The sequence below is a fragment of the Balaenoptera acutorostrata genome, chromosome 7, assembly GCF_949987535.1.
Source record: "Balaenoptera acutorostrata chromosome 7, mBalAcu1.1, whole genome shotgun sequence".
In the NCBI taxonomy this organism is placed as follows: Eukaryota; Metazoa; Chordata; class Mammalia; order Artiodactyla; family Balaenopteridae; genus Balaenoptera; species Balaenoptera acutorostrata.
In genome coordinates this window covers 56339117-56355457 of record NC_080070.1, presented here as the reverse complement: position 1 = coordinate 56355457, position 16341 = coordinate 56339117, and the positions used below count along the sequence as shown (strand labels likewise).

At 38.1% G+C, this 16341-nt stretch overlaps 1 protein-coding gene across 4 annotated transcripts in view; it reads right to left on the bottom strand.

The window, feature by feature from the left end:
- The window catches only part of CDK14 (cyclin dependent kinase 14), a 575870-nt gene that overhangs the window by 402334 nt on the left and 157195 nt on the right, over positions 1–16341 (bottom strand). For all 4 annotated transcript variants that reach the window (XM_057550063.1, XM_007195799.3, XM_057550065.1 and 1 more), the window contains one exon: positions 36–130. In XM_057550063.1, the coding sequence (XP_057406046.1) occupies positions 36–130 (95 nt within the window). The remainder of the gene's footprint in view (positions 1–35; positions 131–16341) is intronic.

The following is a 16341-nucleotide window of genomic DNA, read 5'->3' as shown; positions in this document are numbered from 1 at the left end:
TTACATGTGAAATATTCAAAAATTAATGAACTTACTTGCTTTTCCCTTTGTATACTGTAGCATAAGATCCTTCTCCTAGTTTTTCCAGTTTTTCATATGAGTCAGCTTTTCCAAATTTGGGACTTGTTGGCTAAAAATGAAGCAGAGGGTAAACAAAACAGATTGTATCAAACTAATTAACAATGAATAACCCAGTTTTGCTGAAAATGTAGATTCTGTCAGTTTTTAAATAATTTTTTTCTGATACAAGAATGTTTATTTTTAGGGCTTCCCTGGTGGCGCAGTGGTTGAGAATCCGCCTGCCAATGCAGGGGACATGGGTTCGAGCCCTGGTCTGGGATGATCCCACACGCCATGGAGCAACTAGGCCCGTGAGCCACAACTACTGAGCCTGCGCGTCTGGAGCCTGTGCTGTGCAACAAGAGAGGCCGCGATAGTGAGAGGCCCGCGCACTGCAATGAAGAGTGGCCCCCACTTGCCGCAACTAGAGGAAGCCCTCGCACAGAAACGAAGACCCAACACAGCCAAAAATAAAATAAATTAAAAAAAAATGTTTATTTTTAAAAACAACATAATAAATATTCAGGGTACAGGGCTTCCCTGGTGGCGCAGTGGTTGAGAGTCTGCCTGCCAATGCAGGGGACACGGGTTCGAGCCCTGGTCTGGGAAGATCCCACATGCCGCGGAGCAACTGGGCCCGTGAGCCACAACTACTGAGCCTGCGCGTCTGGAGCTTGTGCCCGGCAACAAGAGAGGCCGCGGCAGTGAAAGGCCCGCGCACCGCTATGAAGAGTGGCCCCCGCTTGCCGCAACTGGAGAAAGCCCTCGCACAGAAACGAAGACCCAACACAGCCAAAAATAAATAAATAAATTAAAAAAAAAAAAATTCAGGGTACAAAACTCAGAAAATGCAAATGAACACAGTGTAGAAGTTTAAATTTACCCATAATCTAATCACCAACAGGGAGCCACCATTAACATTTTGATAGCTCTTCTTCTAGTGCTACCTGTATACTGATGATTGTTTTTTAACATAAATGGGACTACACTACAGATAGTGTTTTGTAACCTGCTTTTTCTTAACTCAATATATTATGAATATTTTCCATGTTATTGTACAGTCTAAATTAGGGGCTGGAAACCAGCCCACTACCTATTTTCATATATCCCATAAACTTAGAAAGGTTTTTATATTTTTTTAATGGGGGGATATCTAAAAAAGAATAAAATATCATAGCATGTGAAAATTATATGAAAATCAAGTTTCAGTGTCCTGAAGTTTATTGGAACATAGTCACACTCATTTACATATTGTCTTATGACTTTCAAGCTACAACAAAATTATACTTGCAACAGAGATCATATTGCCAACAAAGCTGAAAATATTTACCTGACCCCTGTCGTAAATCATGACTGTATAAAATTCAGTCATACAAAGTTACTCCTCTGTTACCTTTTAGCAATAATGCAAACACATAATCAAAATATTCAGATAACACTAATTAATACAAAAGAAACTCTCTTATGTCTACATACACCAACCTTAAGGTTTAGCTGCAACAAAATCACTCTTCCTTAAGAAACTGTACATTCCATCATGACCATAGGAGTGCTAAGAGTGAGTGGTCTCATCACTCTTGCTGTGCTCAACTCCCACCCCAACATTCACCAGAGAGCAAGAAAAAGGGAGTGTTGTCCTCCATGAGGACAAATTGCTTATTATTTTAATGTCACTGTAAAAAGATAATATCAAAACATATTAAAAATGATAATTATATAAGGAATTAATAACATTTTTAAAGGATTATGTAATCACAGTTATAACTACATTTATAAAAAGTTACTAACGCTTGTGGTACTCCGTAAGAAACCAATTTTAGAAACTTAAGGAAAGAACTTCTTGCAGAAAGTTTATAGTACACTATTCTTGACTCTGAGCTCTTATACCACTTATGAAAAAACACAACATACTCACAATGAATCTGACTCGCATGGTTTATAAGGATTCTATCTGGCAAATTGAGTGATGCTGCTTACCTCCTTCCCCCCCCAAAATGCCACATAGTGAATGAAAAGATATTTTTCAAAAATAATAAATTAGAAATAGGAAAGTGAAACAAAATAGAGTGTCAATATCTAACCAGATATTTAGAGGAATTCTAAAAGATAAAAAGTAATCAGAATGAAAACTTCAGAGAAAAGAATGGGGGAATTTAAAGCCCCAACATGTAGGGGAAGACTAGTACAGATAAAAGAAGCAGGAGTCTCTAGGTAAATATGAGACTTATCAACACAGTAGAACACATGATGTCCTCCCAAGCAAACTGCAGGAACATGTGGAGAGGAGACAGCAGAGAATGTGGGTATTCAGGCTAGAAGGGCAGAGCAAGGACGGAAGTAGCCAATACCCAGAGAAAGGATGACATCTCCCATCCCCAAACTACAATCCCTGCCTCTCTCACACAATCACTAGAGACAATTTACAGAAAACAGAATAAGCTGACAGCAATTCTAAAATACAAAAATGAGTACACAACCAAAAATCACAAATAATTTCAGGAACACCAACAGCTTGAAAGAAAAGTATAAAATTCAATGGGCAAAGAGATAAACCCTCACACCTATGGTCACCTAATCTATGACAAAAGAGGCAAACATATATAATGGAGAAAAGACAGCCTCTTCAATGAGTGGTTCTGGGAAAACAGGACAGCTACATGTAAAAGAATGAAATTAGAACACTCCCTAACACCATACACAAAAATAAACTCAAAATGGATTAAAGACCTAAATGTAAGACCAGACACTACAAAACTCTTAGAGGAAAAGGTAGGCAGAACACTTTTTAACATAAACCACAGCAACAAATTTTTTGGCCATCCTCCTAGAGTAATGAAAATTAAAACAAAAATTTAAAAATGGGACCTAATGAAACTTAAAAGCTTTTGCACAGCAAAGGAAACCATAAACAAGATGAAAAGAAAACCCTCAGAATGGGAGGAAATATTTGCAAACGAAGCAACTGAAAAAGATTAATCTCCAAAATATACAAGCAGCTCATACAGTTCAATATCAAAAAAACAAACAACCCAATCAAAAAATGGGCAGAAGATCTAAATAGACTTTTCTCCAAAGAAGACATACAGATGGCCAACAAACATATGAAAAGATGCTCAACATCACTAATCATTAGAGAAATGCAAATCAAAACTACAATGAGGTATCACCTCACACTGGTCAGAATGGCCATCATCAAAAAATCTACAAACAATAAATGCTGGAGACGGCATGGAGAAAAGGGAATGCTCATACACGTTGCTGGGAATGTAACTGGATACAGCCACTGGGGAAAACAGTATGGAGGTTCCTTAAAAAACTAAAAATAGAACCACCATATGACCCAGTAATCCCACTACTGGGCATTTACCCTGAGAAAACCATAATTAAAAAAGACACATGCACCCCAATGTTCATTGCAGCACCATTTACGATAGCCAGGACATGGAAGCAACCTAAGTGTCCATCAACAGAGGAATGGATAAAGAAGATGTGCTACATATATACAATGGAATATTACTCAGCTATAAAAAGGAATGAAACTGGGGGACCTTCAAGATGGCAGAGGACTAAGACATGGAGATCACCTTCCTCCCCACAAACACATCAGAAATACATCTACATGTGGAACAACTCCTAAAGAACACCTAGTGAACGCTGGCAGAAGACCTCAGACTTGCCAAATTGCAAGAAACTCCCCACGTGCCTGGGTAGGGCAAAGAAAAAAAGAAAAAACAGAGACAAAAGAATAGGGATGGGACCTGCACCTCAGGGAGGGAGCTGCGAAGGAGAAAAAGTTTCCACACACTAGGAAGCCCCTTCACTGGTGGAGACAGGGGGTGGGTGGGGGGGAAGCTTCAGCGCCACAGAGGAGAGCACAGCAACAGGGGTGCAGAAGGCATAGCGGAGAGATTCCTGCACAGAGGATCGGTGCCAACCAGCACTCACCAGCCTGAGAGACTTGTCTGCGCACCCGCTGGGATGGGTGGGGGCTGGGAGCTGAGGCTCAGGCTTCGGAGGTCAGACACCAGGGAGAAGACTGGGGTTGTCTGTGTGAACTCAGCCTGAAGGGGGCTAGTGTGTCACAGCTAGCTGGGAGGGAGTCCGGGAAAAAGTCTGGAACTGCCTAAGAGGCAAGAGACCATTGTTTTGGGGTGCACGAGGAGAGGGGACTCAGAGCACCGCCTAAACGAGCTCCAGAGATGGGTGCGAGCCGAAGCTAACAGTGCAGACACCAGAAACGGGTATGAAACGCTAAGGCTGCTGCTGCAGCCACCAAGAAGCCTGTGTGCAAGCACAGGTCACTATCCACACCACCCCTCCCGGAAGCCTGTGCAGCCCGCCACTGCCAGGCTCCCGTGATCCAGGGACAACTTCCCCAGGAGAACACATGGCGTGCCTCAGGCTGTTGCAACGCCATGCTGGCCTCTGCTGCCGCCGCAGGCTCGCCCCACATCCGTACCCCTCCCTCCCCCCAGGCTCAGTGAGCCAGAGCCCCCTAATCAGCTGCTACTTTAACCCCGTCCTGTCTGGGCAGGAACGGAAGTCCTCAGATGACCTATATGCAGAGGCGGGGCCAAATCCAAAGCTGAAACCCAGGAGCTGGGCGAACAGAGAAGAGAAAGGGAAATCTCTCCCAGCAGCCTCAGGAGCAGCAGATTAAATCTCCACAATCAACTTGATGTACCCTGCATCTGTGGAATACCTGAATAGACAACGAATCATCCCAAAATTGAGGTGGTGGACTTTGGGAGCAAGTGTAGACTTGGGGTTTGCTTTCTGCATCTAATTTGTTTCTGGTTTAATGTCTATCTTAGTTTAAATTTACAGCTTATTTTCATTGGTAGATTTGTTTATTGACTGGGTTCCTCTCTTCATTTTTTTTCTTTTCTTTTATATATATATATATATATATATATTTTCCTTTTTCTCTTTTTGTGAGTGTGTATGTGTATGCTTCTTTGTGTGATTTTCTCTGTATAGATTTTTTTTTAAACATCTTTATTGGAGTATAACTGCTTTACAATGGTGTGTTAGTTTCTGCTTTATAACAAAGTGAATCAGTTATATATATACATATGTCCCCATATCTCTTCCCTCTTGCATCTCCCTCCCTCACACCCTCCCTATACCACCCCTCTAGGTGGTCACAAAGCACAGAGCTGATCTCCCTGTGCTATGCGGCTGCTTCCCACTAGCTATCTAGTTTATATTTGGTAGTGTATATATGTCCATGCCACTCTCTCACTTTGTCCCAGCTTACACTTCCCCCTCCCTGTATCCTCAAGTCCCTTCTCTAGTAGATCTGCATCTTTATTCCCATCTTGCCCCTAGGTACTTCATGACCATTTTTTTTTAGATTCCACATATATGTGTTAGCATACGGTATTTGTTTTTCTCTTTCTGACTTACTTCACTCTGTAGGACACTCTCTAGGTCCATCCACCTCACTACAAATAACTCAGTTTCGTTCCTTTTTATGGCGAGTAATATTCCATTGTATATATGTGCCACATCTTCTTTATCCATTCATCTGTTGAAGGACACTTCAGTTGCTTCCATGTCCTGGCTATTGTAAATAGAGCTGCAGTGAATATTTTGGTACATGATTCTTTTTGAATTATGGTTTTCTGAGGGTATATGCCCAGTAGTGGGATTGCTGCATCACATGGTAGTTCTATTTTTAGTTTTTGAAGGAACCTCCATACTGTTCTCCATAGTGGCTGTATCAATTTACATTCCCACCAACAGTGCAAGAGGGTTCCCTTTTCTCCACACCCTTTCCAGCATTTACTGTTTGTAGATATTTTTTATGATGGCCATTCTGACCGTTGGGAGATGATACATCATTGTTGATCCAGAGATCAATCCAAGAAGAAGATATAACAATTATAAATATATATGCACCCAACATAGGAGCACCTCAATACATAAGGCAACTGCTAACAGCTATAAAAGAGGAAATCGACAGTAACACAATAATAGTGGGGGACTTTAACACCTCACTTACACCAATGGACAGATCATCCAAAATGAAAATAAATAAGGAAACAGAAGCTTTAAATGACACAATAGACCAGATAGATTTAATTGATATATATAGGACATTCCATCCAAAAACGGCAGATTACACGTTCTTCTCAAGTGCGCACGGAACATTCTCCAGGATAGATCACATCTTGGGTCACAAATCAAGCCTCAGTAAATTTAAGAAAATTGAAATCATATCAAGCATCTTTTCTGACCACAACGCTATGAGATTAGAAATGAATTACAGGGAAAAAAACGTAAAAAAGACAAACACATGGAGACTAAACAATACGTTACTAAATAACCAAGAGATCACTAAAGAAATCAAAGAGGAAATAAAAAAATACCTAGAGACAAATGACAATGAAAACACGACGACCCAAAACCTATGGGATGCAGCAAAAGCGGTTCTAAGAGGGAAGTTTATAGCTATACAAGCCTACCTCAAGAAACAAGAAAAATCTCAAGTAAACAATCTAACCTTACACCTAAAGAAACTAGAGAAAGAAGAACAAACAAAACCCAAAGTTAGCAGAAGGAAAGAAATCATAAAGATCAGAGCAGAAATAAATGAAATAGAAACAAAGAAAACAATAGCAAAGATCAATAAAACTAAAAGTTGGTTCTTTGAGAAGATAAACAAAATTGATAAGCCATTAGCCAGACTCATCAAGAAAAAGAGGGAGAGGACTCAAATCAATAAAATCAGAAATGAAAAAGGAGAAGTTACAACAGACACCTCAGAAATACAAAACATCCTAAGAGACTACTACAAGCAACTTTATGCCAATAAAATGGACAACCTGGAAGAAATGGACAAATTCTTAGAAAGGTATAACCTTCCAAGACTGAATCAGGAAGAAACAGAAAATATGAACAGACCAATCACAAGTAATGAAATTGAAACTGTGATTAAAAATCTTCCAACAAACAAAAGTCCAGGACCAGATGGCTTCACAGGTGAATTCCATCATTGTACTTTTGATTTGCATTTCTCTAATGATTAATGATGTTGAGCATTCTTTCATGTGACTGTTGGCAATCTGTATATCTTTCTTGGAGAAATGTCTATTTAGGTCTTCTGCCCATTTTTGGATTGGGTTGTTTGTTTTTTTAATGTTGAGCTGCATGAGCTGCTTGTAAATTTTGGAGATTAATCCTTCGTCAGTTGCTTCATTTGTAAATATTATCTCCCATTCTGAAGGTTGTCTTTTCGTCTTGTTTATGGTTTCCTTTGCTGTGAAAAACCTTTTAAGTTTCATTAGGTCCCATTTGTTTATTTTTATTTTTACTTCCATTTCTCTAGGAGGTGGGTCAAAAAGGATCTTGCTGTGATTTATGTCAGAGAGTGTTCTGCCTATGTTTTCCTCTAAGAGTTTCATGGTGTCTGGCCTTACATTTAGGTCTTTAATCCATTTTGAGTTTATTTTTGTGTATGGTGTTAGGGAGTGTTCTAATTTCATTCTTTTACATGTAGCTGTCCAGTTTTCCCAGCACCACTTATTGAAGAGGCTGTCTTTTCTCCACTGTATATTCTTGCCTCCTTTATCAAGGATAAGGTGACCATATGTGTGTGGGTTTATCTCTGGGCTTTATATCCTGTTCCATTTATCTATATTTCTGTTTCTGCGCCAGTACCATACTGTCTTGATTACTGTAGCTTTGTAGTATAGTCTGAAGTCAGGGAGCCTGATTCCTCCAGCTCCATTTTTCTTTCTCAAGATTGTTTTGGCTATTCGGGGTCTTTTGTGTTTCCATACAAATTGTGAAATTTTTTGTTCTAGTTCTGTGAAAAATGCCATTGGTAGTTTGATAGGGATTGCACTGAATCTGTAGATTGCTTTGGGTAGTAGAGTTATTTTCACAATGTTGATTCATCCAATCCAAGAATGTGGTATATCTCTCCATATATTTGTACAATCTTTAATTTCTTTCATCTGTGTCTTACAATTTTCTGCATAGAGGTCTTTTGTCTCCTTAGGTAGGTTTATTCCTAGATATTTTATTCCTTTTGTTGCAGTGGTAAATGGGAGTGTTTTCTTAATTTCACTTTCAGATTTTTCATCATTAGTGTATAAGAATGCAACAGATTTCTGTGCATTAATTTTGAATCCTGCTACTTTACCAAATTCATTGATTAGCTCTAGTAGTTTTCTGGTAGCATCTTTAGGATTCTCTATGTATAGTTTCATGTCATCTGCAAACACTCTGTATAGCTTTGCTTTTACCATTTGTCCTAGGGTTCTGTCTGTCCTTCTTTTTTTTTTTTAGAATAATTTTTAGTGCTTGTTATCCTTGGTGGATTTGTTTTCTGGTTTTTTGCTCTCTTCTTTGTTTCTTTTCCTTTTATTACTTTTTTACTTTTTTATTTTTCATAATATTTTTATTTTTTATTTTCATTATTTTATTTTATTTTATTTTACTTATTTCCTTTTCTTTCGTTCTTTCTTTTTTATTCTCCCTTTTCTTCTGAGCCATGTGGCTGACAGTGTCTAGGTGCTCCGGGCGGGTGTCAGGCCTGAGCTTCTGAGGTGGGAGAGCTGAATTCAGGACATTGGTCCACCAGAGACCTCCCGGCCCCACATAATATCAAAAGGTGAAAGCTCTCCCAGAGATCTCCATCTCAACACTAAGACCCAGATCCACTCAACGACCAACAAGCTACTGTGCTGGACACCTTATGACAAACAACTAGCAAGACAGGAAACAACCCCACCCATTAGCAGAGAGGATGCCTAAAATCATAATAAGATCACAGACACCCTGAAACACACCACCAGACATGGTCCTGCCCACCAGAAAGACAAGATCCAGCCTCATCCACCAGAACACAGGCACCAGACCCCTCCACCAGGAAGCCTACACAATCCACCAAATCAAACTTATCCAGAGGGCAGATACCAAAAACAATGGGAAATACGAACCTGCAGCCTGCGAAAAGGAGACCACAAGCAGAGTAAGTGAAGCAAAATAAGAAGACAGAGATATACACAGCAGATGAAAAAGCAAGGTAAAAAACAACCAGACCAAACAAATGAGGAGGAAATGGGCAGTCTACCTGAAAAAGAATTCAGAGTAATGATAGTAAAGAGGATCCAAAATCTTGGAAATAGAATGGAGAAAATACAAGAAACGTTTAACAAGGACCTAGAAGAACTAATGAGAAAACAAACAATGATGAAAAACACAATAAAAGAAATTTAAAATTCTCTAGAAGGAATCAATAGTGGAATAACTGAGTCAGAAGAACAGATAAGTGACCTGGAATATAAAATAGTGGAAATAACTACCACAGAGCAGAATAAAGAAAAAAGAATGAAAAGAATTGAGGACAGTCTCAGAGACCTCTGGGACAATATTAAATGCCCCAACATTCGAATTATAGGGGTCCCAGAAGAAGAAGAGAAAAAGAAAGGGAATGAGAAAATATTTGAAGAGATTATAGTTGAAAACTTCCCTAATATGGGAAAGGAAATAGTTAATCAAGTCCAGGAAGCACAGAGAGTCCCATACAGGATAAATCCAAGGAGAAACACACCAAGACACATATTAATCAAACTATCAAAAATTAAATATAAAGAAAAAATATTAAAACCAGCAAGGGAAAAACGACAAATAACATACAAGGGAATCCCCATAAGGTTAACAGCTGATCTTTCAGCAGAAACTCTGCAAGCCAGAAGGGAGTGGCAGCACATATTTAAAGTGATGAAAGGGAAAAATCTACAACCAAGATTACTCTACCCAGCAAGGATCTCATTCAGATTTGACAGAGAAATTAAAAACTTTACAGACAGGCAAAAGATAAGACAATTCAGCACCACCAAACCAGCTTTTCAACAAATGCTAAAGGAACTTCTCTAGGCAGGAATCAAAAGAGAAGGAAAAGCCCTAATATAACAAACCCAAAACAATTAAGGAAATGGTAATAAGAATATACACATTGATAACTACCTTAAATGTAAATGGATTAAATGCTCCAACCAAAAGACATAGACGGGCTGAATGGATAAAAAAACAAGACCCGTATATACGCTGTCTACATGAGACCCACTTCAGACCTAGGGACACACACAGACTGAAAGTGAGGGGATGGAAAAAGATATTCCATGCAAATGGAAATCAAAAGAAAGCTGGAGTAGCAATTCTCATATCAGACAAAATAGACATTAAAATAAAGACTATTACAAGAGACAAAGAAGAACACCATATAACAATCAAGGGATCAATCCAGGAGGAAGATATAACAATTGTAAATATTTATTCACTGAACAGAGGAGCACCTCAATACATAAGGCAAATGCTAACAGCCATAAAAGGGGAAATCGACAGTAACACAATCATAGTGGGGGACTTCAACACCCCACTTTCACCAATGGACAGATCATCCAAAATGAAAATAAATAAGAAGACACAAGCTTTAAATGATACATTAAACAAGATGGACTTAATTGAAATTTATAGGACATTCCATCCAAAAACAACAGAATACAGTTTCTTCTTAAGTGCTCATGGAACATTCTCTGGGATAGATCATATCTTGGGTCACAAATCAAACCTTGGTAAATTTAAGAAAATTGAAATCGTATCAGGTATCTTTTCCGACCACAACGCTATGAGACTAGACATCAAATACAGGGGAAAAAAACTAAGAAATACAAACACATGGAGGCTAAACAGTACACTTCTAAATAACCAAGAGATCACGGAAGAAATCAAAGAGGAAATCCAAAAATGCCTAAAACAAATGACAAAGAAAACACAATGACTCAAAACCTATGGGATGCAGAAATAGCAGTTCTAACAGGGAAGTTTATAGCAATACAATCCTACCTCAAGAAACAAGAAACATCTCAAATAAACAACCTAACCTTACACCTAAAGCAATTAGAGAAAGAAGAACAAAAAATCCCCAAAATTAGCAGAACGAAAGAAATCATAAAGATCAGATCAGAAATAAATGAAAAAGAAATGAAGAAAACAATAGCAAAGATCAATAAAACTAAAAGCTGGTTCTTTGAGAAGATAATCAAAATTGATAAACCATTAGCCAGACTCATCAACAAAAAAAGGGAGAAGACTCAAATCAATAGAATTAGAAATGAAAAAGGAGAAGTAACAACTGACAGTGCAGAAATATAAAGGATCATGAGAGATTAATACAAGCAACCATATCCAATAAAATGGAAAACCTGGAAGAAATGGACAAATTCTTAGAAAATCCTTTCAAAACTGAACCAGGAAAAAATAGAAAATATAAACAGACCAATCACAAGCACTGAAATTGAAACTGTGATTAAAAATCTTCAAACAAACAAAAGCCCAGGACCAGATGGTTTCACAGGCAAATTCTATCAATCACTTAGAGAAGAGCTAACACCTATCCTTCTCAAACTCTTCCAAAATATAGCAGTGGGAGGAACACTCTCACACTCATTCTACGAGGCCACCATCACCCTGATACCAAAACCAGACAAAGATGTCACAAAAAAAGAAACTACAGGCCAATATCACTGATGAACATAGATGCAAAAATTCTCAACAAAATCCTAGCAAACAGAATTCAACAGCACATTAAAAGGATCATACACCATGATCAAGTGAGATTTATCTGAGGAATGCAAGGATTCTTCAATATAGGCAAATCAATCAATGTGATATACCATATTAACAAATTGAAGGAGAAAAACCATAGGATCATCTCAATAGATGCAGAAAAAAGCTTTCGACACAATTCAACACCCATTTATAATAAAAACCCTCCAGAAAGTAGGCATAGAGGGAACTTACCTCAACATAATAAAGGCCATATAGGACAAACCCACAGCCAATATCATCCTCAATGGTGAAAAACTGAAACCATTTCCACTATGATCAGGAACAAGACAAGGTTGCCCCCTCTCACCACTATTATTCAACATAGTTTTGGAAGTTTTAGCCACAGCCATCAGAGAAGAAAAGGAAATAGAAGGAATCCAAATCAGAAAAGAAGAAGTAAAACTGTCACTGTTTGCAGATGACATGATACTATACATAGAGAATCCTAAAGATGCCACTAGAAAACTACGAGAGTTAATCAATGAATTTGGTAAAGTAGCAGGATACAAAATTAATGTACAGAAATCTCTTGCATTCCTATACACTAATGATGAAAAATCTGAAAGAGAAATTAAGGAAAGACTCCCATTTACCACTGCAACAAAAAGAATAAAATACCTAGGAATAAACCTACCTAAGGAGACAAAAGATCTGTATGCAGAAAACTATAAGACACTGATAAAGAAATTAAAGATGATACAAACAGATGGAGAGAGATACCATGTTCTTGGATTGGAAGAATCAACATTGCGAAAATGACTCTACTACCCAAGGCAATCTACACATTGAATGCAATCCCTATCAAACTACCAATGGCATTTTTCACAGAACTAGAACAAAAAATTTCACAATTTGTAGGGAAACACAAAGGACCCCGAATAACCAAAGCAATCTTGAGAAAGAAAAATGGAGCTGGAGGAATCAGGCTCCCTGACTTCAGACTATACTACAAAGCTACGGTAATCAAGACAGTATGCTACTGGCACAAAAACAGAAATATAGATCAATGGAACAGGATAGAAAGCCCAGAGATAAACCCATGCACATATGGTCACCTTATTTTTGATAAAGGAGGCAAGAATATACAGTGGAGAAAAGACAGCCTCTTCAATAAGTGGTGCTGGGAAAACTTGACAGCTACATGTAAAAGAATGAAATTAGAACACTCCCTAACTCCATATACAAAAATAAACTCAAAATGGATTAAAGACCTAAATGTAAGGTCAGAGACTATCAAACTCTTAGAGGAAACCACAGGCAGAACACTCTCTGACATAAATCACAGCAAGATCCTTTTTGACCCACCTCCTAGAGAAATGGAAATAAAAACAAAAACAAACAAATGGGACCTAATGAAACTTAAAAGGTTTTTCACAGCAAAGGAAACCATAAACAAGACGAAAAGACAACCTTCAGAATGGGAGAAAACATTTGCAAACGAAGCAACTGACAAAGGATTAATCTCCAAAATTTACATGCAGCTCATGCAGCTCAATATCAAAAAAACAACCAACCCAATCCAAAAATGGGCAGAAGACCTAAATAGACATTTCTCCAAAGAAGATATACAGATTGCCAACAAACACATGAAAGGATCTCAACATCACTAATCATTAGAGAAATGCAAATCAAAACTACAATGAGGTATCACCTCACACCGGTCTGAATGGCCATCGTCAAAAAATCTACAAACAAAAAATGTTGGAGAGGGTGTGGAGAAAAGGGAACCCTCTTGCACTGTTGGTGGGAATGTAAATTGATACAGCCATTATGGAGAACAGTATGGAGGTTCCTTCAAAAACTAAAAATAGAACTACCATATGATGCAGCAATCCCACTACTGGGCATATACCCTGAGAAAACCATAATTCAAAAAGAGTCATGTGCCACAATGTTCTTTGCAGCTCTGTTTACAACAGCCAAGACATGGAAGCAACCTAAGTGTCCATCGACAGATGAATGGATAAAGAAGATGTAGCAACTATATACAATGGAAATATTACTCAGCCATAAAAGGAAATGAAATTGAGTTATTTGTAGTGAGGTGGATGGGCCTGGAGACTGTCATACAGAGTGAAATGAGTCAGAAAGAGAAAAACAACTATTGTATGCTAACACATATATATGGAATCTACAAAGAAAAAAAAATGGTTCTGAAGAACCTAGGGGCAGGACAGGAGTAAAGATGCAGACTTAGAGAATGGACTTGAGGACATGGGGAGGGGGAAGTGTAAGCTGCGAAGAAGTGAGAGGATGGCATGGACATATATATACTACCAAATGTAAACTAGATAGCTAGTGGGAAGCAGCCGCATAGCACAGGGAGATCAGCTCGGTGCTTTGTGTCCACCTAGAGGGGTGGGATAGGGAGGGTGGGAGGGAGACACAAGAGGGAGGAGATATGGGGATATATATATATATATGTATAGCTGATTCACTTTGTTATACAGCAGAAACTAACACACCATTGTAAAGTAATTATACTCCAATAAAGATCTTTAAAAAATAAATAAATAAAGATATCGGGTATATCCTAACTCTAAAAAAAAAAAGGCCATGAAATTGCGTCATTTGTAGAGACGTGGATGGACCTAGAGAGTGTCATACAGAGTGAAGTAAGTCAGAAAGAGAAAAGCAAATATTATATAATAACGTGTATATGTGGAATGTAGAAAAATGGTATAGATGATCTTAGTTGCAAAGCAAAGAGAGAGATGTAGAGAACAAATGTATGGATACCAAGGGGGAAAAGGGTGGGGTGGGAGGCATTGGGAGACTGGGATTGACACATATACATTATTGATACTATGTATAAAATGGACAACTGATGGAAACATGCTGTATAGCACAGGGAACTCACCTAGTGGACTGTGGTAACCTAAATGGGAGGGAAGTCCAAAAGGGAGGGGATATCTTTATGTGTATGGCTGATTCATTTTGTTGTGCCGTGGAGGCTAACACAACATTGTAAAGCAACCATACTCCATTAAAAAAAAAAAATTCAGGGACTTCCTTGGTGGCGCAGTCGTTAAGAATCTGCCTGCCAATGCAGAGGACACAAGTTTGAGCCCTGGTCTGGGAAGATCCCACATGCCATGGAGCAACTAAGCCCGTGAGCCACAACTACTGAGCCTGTGCTCTAGAGCCCGCGAGCCACAACTATCAAGCCCATGCGCCACAACTACTGAAGCCCATGCACCTAGAGCCCATGCTCTGCAACAAGAGAAGCCACCACAATGAGAAGCCTGCACACAGCAACTAAGAGCAGCCCCCGCTCACTGCAACTAGAGAAAGCCAGCGTGTAGCAATGAAGACCCAACACAGCCAAAATTAATTAATTAATTAATTAATTTTTAAAAAAATTCAATGGGCAAATAAGTTAAACCCTGGTAAGAGAGTTGACACTACAAAAGTAATAACTTTAAATAAAAATAACCAGTATCTTAAGAGAGATTTAAGAAGATATTACATCCTTTGAAAAGAAACAGAGATTTAGAGATTAAATATTTCATCAGCGAAATAAAACATGTATGGGCAGTGACTAAAAGAATGTACATAGCTGAAAAAGTTAAAAGTTCAATGTTTGAACAGAATTTTCCCAGAAAGCTCTAGGGAGAGGTTACATCTAAACAGAAAAATTATTCAACAAGCATAATATTTTTATACACAACAATGGCTGAATAAAAGACAACTAAGCAATACTTTTAAAATGAAATGGGAAAATGGTTTTGGATCACTAATACTCAAGATAGTTCCTCAGTTGGGATGGAAACGTTGCAATTTTACCACCTACAGGAAAAAAAATAGATATAAAATTCCATTTTATCTCAATGTAAGATGTAGTTGGAGTGATGGGTGAAGTGCAGGAAGGCAAATAACAGTAGAAAAAGAGAATAAAAGCATGTTGGGATTTATTGGATTGTTAAGGACAGGCTGCAGATACTGATTAACTCCACATGCATAAGTTTTAGTGTATTTCTTAACACTTAAAAGGTAATCACTAGAATAAATATGATGTACAAGTCCCAAACAAATTAAGGAGGGAAAGAATGGAAGAGAAAACTGCAAGGAAGAAGGGGGAAGAGGGTAAGGAATGCGAGAGTTAGGGAAGGGGCGTACTCAATAAGAAAGCATATAAAGTAGAAAATCATAAAATAAGGAAGTTAAGTCCAAATATATCAATGATTACAATAAATATAAATTTTAAAATATCCCTATTAATATAAAGTTCTCAGATTGGAAAGACAAAGAAAATCTAGCAATGCGCTATTGAGAAGAGACAAAAAAATTAAGACAAAAGAGTAAATCTGAAAATAAAAGGCAAGATATAGCAAAAAAAAGTATTTTTGCAAAATCATGCATTATAGCAATATTGATGGCAGAGAAGACAGAATTTACAAAACAGCAAATAGATTAAATTAGTACAGTCCATTAAAATCCACCAAGAAATTTAATAATCACAAACTAGTATGAGCCAAACAACATAGTTTTGTGGTGTATGAAACAACTGCTGGTAGCAATAAAATGAGAAATTGTCAAATCCACAGTGATAATGGGAGACAGACATACATCACTCAGACATCAACAGAGCAAGCAAATGACCAATAAGTAAGAGATATATGGGCTTGAATAGTAGAATTAATATTTTAACCTAAT